This window comes from Vombatus ursinus, unplaced genomic scaffold (genome assembly GCF_900497805.2).
Source record: "Vombatus ursinus unplaced genomic scaffold, bare-nosed wombat genome assembly UNPS02014308.1, whole genome shotgun sequence".
Lineage (NCBI taxonomy): Eukaryota > Metazoa > Chordata > Mammalia > Diprotodontia > Vombatidae > Vombatus > Vombatus ursinus.
This window is the reverse complement of record NW_020954086.1, coordinates 397,738-408,894: the sequence shown is the minus strand read 5'-3', so window position 1 is coordinate 408,894 and position 11,157 is coordinate 397,738. Positions and strand designations below refer to the sequence as shown.

The 11,157-nt window shown below is 48.4% G+C and overlaps 1 protein-coding gene across 1 annotated transcript in view; it reads right to left on the bottom strand.

The window, feature by feature from the left end:
* Positions 1–278: 278 nt before the first annotated feature.
* The window catches only part of LOC114042219 (zinc finger protein 383-like), an 11,228-nt gene continuing 349 nt past the window's right edge, over positions 279–11,157 (bottom strand). Inside the window, exons 2-5 of the mRNA XM_027860882.1 lie at positions 7,348–7,436; positions 6,795–6,921; positions 5,180–5,347; positions 279–3,616 (exon numbers count right to left, since the gene is read on the bottom strand). Of these exons, the coding sequence (XP_027716683.1) occupies positions 2,439–3,616; positions 5,180–5,347; positions 6,795–6,921; positions 7,348–7,436 (1,562 nt within the window). The 3' untranslated portion in view covers positions 279–2,438. The remainder of the gene's footprint in view (positions 3,617–5,179; positions 5,348–6,794; positions 6,922–7,347; positions 7,437–11,157) is intronic.

Genomic DNA, 11,157 nt, shown 5'->3' with positions numbered 1-11,157 from the left:
CAGATCATTTTATAGATGAGCAACTAAGGCAAACAGGGTGAAGTGACCTGCCCAGTCACACAGCTAGTGTCTGAGGCCAGATTTGAACTCAGATCCTCCTAACTCTAGAGCTGGTACTTTACTCACTGCACCATCTAGCTGCCCCTGGTTCTCGGTATTCTGTAGTTGTATCAATTTCCTACATACCCTGGATATTGGTCCTTTATCAGAGATAACTGCTATATAAAATGTTTTCAAATAATTCTCATTTATTTTTTAAAAAGTTTTATTTATGCTTTTTCTTTTTACAACATAGTTGTTTCCAATTATACCATCTCCACTGTGCCCCTAAACTGTACCTTCTCTTGTATCAAAGAAAGACAGTTCAGCAAATACAATCCACACAGTGACCTCAACTCACAAAGTAACATTCTGCCCAAGCAGTCTGGGGCCATTCTTCATTTGTTTGCTTTCCTTTGGACGCTCCTTGAAGTTCCACTGCGGTAGTTACTGTTTATTTGTTCGGGTACTGCTGATGTCACCGTGTTAGTTCCTACAAATGTCCCCATGTTTCTCAGAACTCCTCATATTCATTACTTCTTGCAACAAAATGATATTCCTTACATTCACGTCTCAGTTGCCGAGCCTTTCCCCAAAATGTAGGCACCTACTTTGTCTCCAGTTCTTTGCTACCACACACACACACACAGAGCTGCCATGAATATTTTAGTATATACTGAATCTATTTCTGATTGACATTCATGGGGGGCTCTAAATGGTATGAACAATTCAGTCATGTTTCATGTATAATACTAAACTGTTATCCAGAATGGTTGGGGCAATTCACATCTTTACCAAAAGTTCATTCATATGCCTATATTTCCTCAGCTCCTTCAACAGTGACTGTTCTCATTTTTTGGTCACCTTTACCAATTTGTAGGGCTTGAAGTGAAACCTTTTAAATGGCTTGTTTTTCTTTTTTTTTTTTTTGTTTGTATTTCTCTTGTGATGAGTAAATTAGGAGTATGTTTTCATCAGGCCATTATGGTTTCAATTCTTTTATTTTGAAAACTATGTATCCTCTGACCACTTGGTTTTTTAGTGTTATACAGTTCCGTTAATTCCCTAGACATCTTAGATTATCAGACTTTTATCAGTGATATCTGACACAGATTTTTTCCCCCAGTGTAGTTTCTCTTCTTATTCTTGTGGCATCACTTCTGTTTGTGCAAAACCTTTTTTGTTTTATGTAACTTAATTGTCTCTTTTGACTTAAGTGATGACTTCAATCTATGGTTTGGTCAAGAATTCTTTACTTCACTACAGTTGTAAAAAATAGATAATTCCTTCCTTTCCCCTTTATTTTTAATGGTGTGACCATTTGTATTCAAGGTTCATATCCATTTGTAGTTTATTTTGGCATGAGTTGCAGATCTAAAGCTGATTTCTGCCAAACATTTCCAATTTTCCCAGTTCTTGTCAAATTGGGAGTCCTTATCATAGAAGTCTGTGTTCTTGGATTTAATGCATCCTAGGCTACTCATTCAAATCTTTCTGGGCTCTTTTTGAGCAGGATTTATTAAAATATAGAATTCGGGTTCTATATTTCATCAGTTGTTTTTGTCTGGGATGCCAACAGTTCTCAGACTGTCTCATCAACCACTACCTTCAAGGTCAGTTGCTTTGCTTTTGTCCAAAGAGACTTCAGTTGTTCTTCAAATCTGCCAATTTTCAACCCTGTCCTAATATTCCTTTTTGTGTATTGGAATGTTTGGATTACAGCTCTGATCCCCTTAGTGCAGCCACTGAAATTAAGAATTTCCACTTTCTGTTCTGAACTATTTTCTTGTTTATCTTTTCTCATTCCATTGGATGAGCTCCCATATTCCTTCTAAAATTCTCAATTCTTTTTAAAAGCCTTTCAATCACTTTGGGGGTCTTTGTGGCAGTTCCATTTTCATGCTTGGGTGTCTAGTTAGTATTACACTATTATTCTCTTCTTTTGGAGATGTCTCATAACTTTCTTTTACCTAATATCATTTCTTCATTATATTTGGAGCTCTTTTTTGTATGCTCACTACTACATTCTGACTGCTATTTTTTTTCTGCAAGGTTTTTCCTTGTAATGATTTCTTTGCCCTCTATATTTTGGGGGGTTTCTTTCACTTTTGGCAAATATATTACTCTTTTAAAGCAATGAAAGAGAACAAGACTGACTTAAAACCACTCATTTCTTTCCCCCTCTCTTTACATTTGTAGGCATTCCCTACAAAGTGATTTCAGTAGTGGTAAAGACTGAAAGATTTTCCACATTCACTGCATTCTTGGGGTTCTATCCAGGATGGATTTACTGAAATTCAGTAAGACCTCACCCCTTCATACACAAGGCTTTCCCATATTCATCACATTAATGAATACTCCTCCAGGTTACTTTTTTTTAATATATGTTGAGTAAGGGCTTAGCTCCAACTGAAGGCTGATTCACATTCCTTAAATTCATAGACTCTTTCTCCACTATGAATTCTTTTGTGATTATTAAGGGATGAACAGTTGGTGAATGCCTTTCCACATTCTTTGCATTTATAAGGCTTCTCTCCACTGTGCATTCTCTGATGTTTAGTAAGATTGGAGCTATTGCTGAAGGCCTTCCCACATTCCTTACATTCATAAGGCTTCTCTTCAGTGTGAATTCTCTGGTGCCTAGTCAGGGAAGACATCTGCCTGAAGGCCTTGCCACATTCTTTACAAGTATAAGGCTTCTCTCCAGTATGAATTCTATGATGTTGAGTAAATAAAGAACTTTTTCTGAAGGCTTTGCCACATTCTAGACATTTATAAGGTTCCTCTCCAGTGTGAATTCTAATATGTTCAGTGAGAGATGAGCTCCAGTTGAAGGCCTTCCCACATTCCTTACATTGATAAGGTTTCTCTCCACTATGAATTCTTTCATGCTTAATAAGGGAGGACTGGTTGGTGAAGGCCTTCCCACATTCCTTACATTGAAAAGGTTTTTCACCAGTGTGAATTCTCTGATGTTTAGTAAGGTTTGATCTCTGAATGAAGGCTGTCCCACATTCCTCACATTCATAGGGTTTCTCTCCACTATGAGTTCTTTCATGTTTAATAAGGGAGGCTCGGTTGGTAAAGGCCTTCCCACATTCCTTACATTTGTAAGGTTTTTCTCCAGTGTGAATTCTATGATGTTGAGTAAGGGATGAGCTCCAGTTGAAGGCCTTTCCACATTCCTTACATTGATAAGGTTTTTCTTTAGTGTGAACTCTCTGATGTTGAGTAAGGGATGAATTACAGCTGAAGGCCTTCCCACATTCTTTACATTTATAGAGTTTCTCTCCAGTATGAAGTCTCTGATGTAGAATAAGGTTTGTATGCCTTGTGAAGACCTTTCCACATTCCTCACAATCATAGAGTTTACCTTTTCTATGCAGTGTCTTATGTTGATTAAGATGTGTGTGGTGATACGGAAACTTCTCCCACAACCTGATCTCTTTGATAGGACCCTCCTCAAATGTGCAGCTTTGGGAAAAATCCTCACTGAATCTTTCTACTAAGATCCCAGGTGATTCTCCTCCTTCTTGACTGGGAAGTGATTCCTGATTCTCAAATCTAGTATCCCAGGCTGAAAGAAATTGAGAATGAAAACAACTTTAATTTCAGTTATAAAGGACCTCAGAGAGCTAAGCCAACCCTCACCACAGTCACCCTAACCCAAAAAAGGTCATGCAATCTCAGACTACACTAGAAGAGGCATAGGATACTTAGACTAGCGAGATGATAAACTGCCTAGACGTACTCTGCCTTGGTCAGACTACATTTTCAGTGATAAATTAGGTGGGACGTTGTTAAGTTCGGTGAACAAAGCAGGGAAAGGAGGACAGTGAAGGGCCCCATTTCACATGATGACTGGCTGAAGAACCTGAAGATTTTGGCCCAGAGAAGAAAAGTCTATGGGGGACATGAGAGTTGTCTTCCAGTATTGAAGGGCAGACAAATGGAAGAGTGATGACAGAAATCAGAATTTTAGAGCTGGAAGGGACCTCAGTGGTGACCTAGTCTAGCCCATACCAGAAAAAAAGAATCTCTAAATGAGAACACACACGACATATTGCGATGATCCAGGGTGCCCTCAAAGCCTTCCATTCCATTATGGGATACCTCAAATCACTAGGAAGTAATTCTTAATATCAGCCTCAATTTTCCTCTTGGAATTTCTACACGAAGCTCCTAATCCTGCCCTCTGGGGCAAAGCAGAACAAATCTCCTCCCTCTTTCACATGACAACCCTTCAACTACTAGCACATGGCTCTCATTCCACCGAACCGTCTCTTCAAACCTTCCCGCCTCCTTTGGCCGACGCTCATGACGCCTGGGTCCCTCGCGCCCCTGAGCGCTCTCCTCTGCACTATCTCGAGCTTATCAATCTCCTTTTCTAGGGCAGCAGATCCGGACACCCCAAAGTGAGGTGAACCGCCAGAGACAACAGTGACTGAGGAATAAGGCTACGACTAAATCTTCACTCTCTGGACTCATGCTCCCGTGCTCTTCATTGTTGACCACGGGCCTAAAGGTCTCCTGGCGCGGGGATGGCGAATGAAGAAACTGCTCCGTGATGAGATCCAAGAAGGGTCAATGAGGAGACTACGGCCTTGACAGACCTTTCAAACATCCCTGCCCTCCGGAGCTCGGGCGGAAGGGGTTAGCTGGGAAGAGGAGCGGGGAGGACAAGGGCCCACAGGAAAGGGAATAGTAGGGCGGGAGTACCTCGAAAGCAGGGATCCTGTCACAGAACGATGCGGTCATCCTTGGTCACTAGAGGGGAGAGCTCCAAGGGACTTTGGAGATCAAGTAGCCCCAAGTCCATACTACACAGAGGAGGCAAGAGAAGCCCAGAAAGGGGAGCGACTCGGCCAAAGTTCCTCTTTGAGAAAGTGGGGTCACAGGGTCCTTGAATGTCAGAGCTGGAAGGACCCTTCTCTCCAAGCACTCCATGTGAGAGGGAGCAGGTAGGGACATTATTGCTCCAGGGTCTCTGGGAGCACGGACCAAGCGCTCAGGGCGCCACGGCCAAAACCACCCTGACCTCAGACTCGGCGAGAGGGCTGGGAAATCTACCACCACCAGGCACCAGCTCCAACCCTCATCTTACCCCGCTGCACCACTCATCACTTTAACACGGCCATACCCGACGGCACAGAGGGGCTGCTCCATGCGCTGGCTCCTAGCCGCCCGCCGGAACTGCCTCCTTCGGGTGGACGGGCACTTCTTGGGGCCCCTCCCTGCGGATGCCACGCCAGGGGTTCTTCCGCTTCTTCCCACCAGGAGATCAAGTCTGATTTGGGATCCAGAAGCCCTGGATGTGGGGGAGAAGATGAGAAGGCTCTCCAGGTGCTGTGATGACATCTTCCTCCCGTCCCCCCGTTCACCACTTCAGAGGCATCCTCGGCGCCTCCCTCGGCTGCTGAGTGTTACTGATTCTACGTTCCCAGTGTACCCCACACTGTCCCAGTGTCCACTCTCATCATCATTCCTGCCTGCCTCAATGACCGCGATGGCCAAACAGCCGGTCTTGCTTCCTGTCTCTCCATCCTCAGGACACTCTCCACACGGCTGCCCAAGCGGTCTCCCCAACCACAGGTCTGACCAGGTCATTCCTGGGCCCCGGTGGCTCCCCTGGCCGCTCGGATCAAACACCAACCACCCGCCATGACAAGGCTCCAGTCTAACTTTCTGGAGTTATCCCACATCACTTCCCTTCACAGACCCTCTGGCCCATCCATGCCAGCCAGCGTGTGAGGTTATTTCTCACACACTACGTCCCTCTGCTCTCCAGGCCTGGAATGCCTCCCCCTCCTCACGCCTGGCTCTTGGAATCCCTGGGGTCCGTCAAAGCTCAGCTCAGGTGCAGCCGCTGCCTCTGGGAAATAGTTCCGGATCCACCCCTGCTGCTGCTGTCCACCCCAACCACCTGGTGCTAACTGCATCTGTGCTTATCTGTGCGCTAGTCGTTACCTCCGAGAGACTCTAAGATCTTCGAGGGCAGGGAGACTTTGGTTTGGTCTTTATACACCAAGTGCCCAGTACTCAGTAGGTACTTAATAAATGCTTACTGATTCCTCCGAGGCAGCAAGGGGGTAGGATTTCCTTCCAATGAATGAGGAGAGGCGGCAGGAGGGGAGTGGTTGCCAAGACTAGATCCCACCATACGCCCCCCTAGTTGTAGACATCGGCTGGTCCAACCTCCCCTTCGAAGCATGCACCTCCAGGACGTCCTCAGAACTAGTCTTGATTCCCCTCCCACGACAGGAAGACTCTGTTCCCAGGAAGGGGCAGGAGAGGGGTGATAGGGCGAAGCCGGAAAAGGCCTGGGGTGGAGTCCGGCAGCGTTTCGAGACACACTTCTGCCCCTCTCCCAGCGGCGCCTTGGAGAAATTGCTCACCCTTTCTAGACCTCATCTTCCACCACAATAAAGGCGCAGCAGAGGATGGACAATCTCCAACCACCCGCCCGATACCAACACCCTAACGTTTGGTTATTTGTTGGGGCAAAACTGAATGTTCCACTCCTATGGGGGAGGGGCGTGGCCCACCCCTGCGGACGTCTGGCCAGAGCAGTCCCTGCCTCAGGAGTCGAGACCTGGGGGAGAGTCCAGGAGGATGCAGAGGCGTGTCTGGGTCCAGGAGAGTAGCCGTCTCTCTTTCAGAACCACGTGAGCTGAGCGCTCAGGGCCCCGAGACTGCGCTCCTCACTTTTCAGCCCAGACTCCTGAAGGTAAAGCCTCACTGGGAGGCGGCCTTACCCAGGGAGACCAGGTTCCTGTAGTTCTCCAGCATCACCTCCCTGTAGAGCTCCCTCTGAACAGGACTCAGGCACCCCCACTCCTCCTGGGTAAAGTCCACAGATACATCCTTGAACGTCACTGCCTCCTGCAACACCAAACATATGCGTGCTGGCCTGGTGGTCACCTTGACAAAGCCCTGGGGGTGAGGACGAGCCCAGGAGGGACAGAGGCGGATCTGAAGAGGTTCTGGGGGTCAAGCTGGTCCCGGGGAGCCAGGTTATCTGGGCTCAGGCCCCAACTCTGTTACTGACTTGGGGAAGGCTGGAAAAACAAGTTTTCCTCTGTCAGCCTCAGTTTCCATAGTAAAGTTAAGGAGATGGACCATCTCCAATAGACCTCTACTATTAGAGACAAGGAGGGCACCCTCAGACACAGGTCTAGACAGGTGAGTTTGCTGCTAACTCTCATCAACTGCCACCCCCAGCACTTAACCAGAACTCAGGAAAGCTGCCTGTCTATGGTCGGGAACCCGTGAAATCAATCCTACGGAGAAAAGAGACCTCCAACTCACCTGGACCCTGGCCAGCAGAACCGCAGAAGCCATTCCCTCTTCCTCTGGACCGTCCTCTCGAGGACGGGCAAATCTGAAAGACGGGAAATCTGTGGGACAGGAAAGGAGTCACAGCCAGGGAGCTGAGGTTGGCTGTTCAGTCCATGGATCCACCTCATCAGAAGTCCCCTGCCCTCAGATAGGTGAGCCCCACCCCCCTGCGCGCGCGCGCGCGCGCGCGCGCACACACACACACACACACAGTCTCTCTCTCCCCCAGAGACAGCCCTGCTGTCTCCTAGGGCCAGAGATTCACAGAATTTCAGAAGTGGAGGGACCTCAGTGGCCTTATCTACACATAAGGTTAGGGGTAAAGATACACACTGGAGACTTATATGCAGGAATGTGTTAACTAAATCCTTGAGAATGGAAAGACCCTTTCGAGGAGAAAGGACAGCCCAGGAGAATAGGGTTGGGGGAAACTGAGGAGTCGGCAGTAACACGGGAGTGGTTAGAAAAGACAGGCAGAGGTGGATAGAGCACCGGCTCTGAAGTCAGGAGGACCTGAGTTCAAATCTGACCTCAGACCAAACACTTGACACTTACTAGCTGTGTGACCCTGGGCAAGTCACTTACCCCCAACTGCAAAAAAAAAAGAAAGAAAGAAAGAAAAAAAGAAAAAAGACAGCAGAGTCATGGAAAGGGGTAGCTGTCCAAAGAGAGTGATGAGGATGCACAGGGACCTCACCGCCCAACTCTGGCTTGACAAAGACAAAGACAAGAAATGCAATCGAGGACAGAGGATGGAACCCAAAGCGTGGCACCAGGCTCGGAGCAAAGCATCAGGAGCCTGGAAGCTCGCAACAGGAAAGCTGAGGACAACAGCAAAAAAGGGACTGCGTAGCTCCATTGAGGACATTACGAAAGGGCAAGGACATTTGCTCAGATGGATAGAGCAGTAACAGAGAGCTGTTCAGCTCATCTCAGTTTCCTTCTCTGTGTCCACAGAGGACAACCCTTGGACTGGAAAGGATGGAACCAACATGGCGCACTGGCGTTGACCACCAAGAAGAGAAGGCTGTTCTGCATGAGCCCAAGGCACCAGGCCCAGATGGACCACATCTCGGGGTCCTGAGAGAACTGTCGGATGTGACCGCCTAGCCCCTCCCAGAGACCCTAAAGGACCGTTGGGAGAGGTTCCCCAGGGCTGGAAAAGGCAAGCGCTGCCATATTTTCAGATCAAGGAAGGGAATGAATTCTACAGACTATTGGCCAATCCTGGCAAGATTCTAAACCATCTTAGGAAAGGAATATTTCATAAAAACCCAGAAAAGAAAGCAGGGGGACAAGGAGATGATTTCATCAAACAGACAGGTCACATAGTCTAAAGAACAAAGGTCAAGGTCAGAGGTTCTTAACCTTTGGTGTGTCCGGGACCCCACTCGCAGCCTGGTGCAGACTACGGAAGACCTCTTCTCTGAATCACGGTTGTAAGTGCACAAAATAAACAGGATTAAAAAAGGAAACCAATTCTATGGAAACACACTTACCAAATAGATGTATTTCTTTAAACCAGCAAGTTCACAAATGCCCGGTTAAGAACTCTTGGTCTAGAATCTCAGGGGAAGTCACGTTAAAAAAAGAAAAAAAAGAAGAAGGAAAGGGACGTAGTACTTCCAGACCTCAAATTTATAATAAAGCAGTTATCACTAACAGTCTTGGTGCAGGTTAAAAAGCAGAAAAGTAGATCACTGGGACAGAGAGCCAGAAAAGCAATTCAAATTTAAAACTGTTACTACTTGCAAAGCAGCACTGCTTTTGCCAGGCCTCGGGGACACAGAGTCCAGAACAAAGCAGTCCTTGCCCACAAGGAGCTTAATTCTGCTATGTGTAACCACAAGTACAGAAACAAATACACATCATTTTAGAGGAAGGGAGTTTTCCCATTAAACACAGTAGGTCCTAGAAAAATGTCAGGTCTTTACCTGTGGGCCCTGGACCAATGATCATGGCCTGGAGGCCCAGGCCCTTTCAACTCCAGAATTGCAGCCCCGATGGAGAGTGCTGTCCTGAGGCTGTGAGTGCCTCACCTGGCCCCCTCTCTCTGGACTTCTTCCAGCCACACTCCCCCCTAATGCTCCTCCATGTTCTCCTCTTCCTCAGTCCGGCACCCTTACCCCCATCTCCACCTTCCAGCTCCAGAATCATCCCATCTACACTACGATTGCCCCTGCAAACACTGGTCCAACCCTAAATGCCTCTCCTTCCCCACAGGTGTAGTGCCCCACCAGAGTACAAGCTTCGTGAGGGCTGGCACAGCTCACGGCTGGACTGGTGTCCTTTGTGCTTGGTATATATCAATGGCCGGGCATCTCCCGATGACACCAGAACACAACACACCCCAACATCTTGGGCTTCATCACTGCTCGCACACTGATTGATACCGCTCAGTGTGGCAGACGGGGTTCAAGTCAGACCTCTGGTGCTAATCACCTGTGCCACAGTGCCTCAGCATCCTTGTCTGTCCAATGGGCTGGACTCTCCATCGAAGGCCACAATATCCGCTGGTACTTCAGGCCTCCTCTTGGCCTCTCTGCCTCCAGCCTTCCCGTGGGCCCAGATGGTCCACGAGCAGAGAGAGGTCTGGCTGTCACTTAACCGTTCAAGAACCATTCATGCCAGACAAAGTGTAAACCAGCTTTGTTCGGCATTTAAAGCCCTCCGAAGTCTGGTTCTAGGCTCTCCTTTTCACCTGCATGAGGTGTGGGTAATGTTTCACGGATGTGGAGTTACCAAGCACTCACCACTGCTCAGCAGCAGGACATACAAAGCACACAGGACTGTCTCTGCTATAAACACTAAACGGGAAGGTATCGAAAGTCCCAGGTATAAAGGGAACCAAGCCGCCCAAGGGCAGTCTGACACCATCAGCACGTGCATGTTGTGCTTTCGGGGACAGAATCTGACCAAAGAATAAACAAAAACAAGAACACTGAACTGAGCAGGCTGGAGACGTGAGACTGGAGAAACACTTGGTGTGTCTGAACGTGGACAGAGGAGTGACCTGGACCCTTCTCTGGCCTGTGTGATACGCCAGTGCTGGAGCAGAGAGAGTGGAGTGGAGTGGAGAAAAGTGGGAACGTTTCAGCGTCCTTTACGGACCAAAGTGCCACACAAATGCAGGCGACGCGAGGGCGCGGAGCGGCCAGGGCCCCGGGAAAGAGAACCAGGAGCGACGGCTGGTGGACCGAGGAAGAGAAAGCGCACCAAGCTGGGGGCGCGTCCGGAGCGGTCCTCCGAGGAAAACGGCAAACGCTCAAAGACCCGGCTAGCAGACTGACCACCATCTTCTTTAGAAAGCAAACGCGCACAAACACACGGGGTGAACTTTACACTCCGGGTGGGCATTCCATGGCCCCGGCGCACAAGCTCCCTGAGGGCAGGGCTGGCTCTTCCCTTGGCAGCGGGCAGGAGGGAGAGGAAGAGTAGGGGGAGGGGGGAGGGGAAGAGGGAGGAGGAGGGGAGGGGGAAGGAAAAGGGGGAGAGGGGCAAGGAGGGGGGAGGGGGAGGAGGAAGGCCCCGGCCTTTAGACTGTCAGCTCCCTGAGGGCAGTGGCTGTGTCTGGTCTCTTTTTGTAGGCCCAGTACTTAGCACACAGTAGGTGTTTAATGAATGTTTATAAGGGGTGGTGAAAGAACAGGTATCACGGAGCCTTGGAACCCATGAAACTCAGCTAATGAAGGCCATCACCTCCAATGCACACTCAGCAGGCAGTCTCTCACCACACCAGTGTGCACCCCCAGCATTCACACACAAGTGCACACTCAGCAG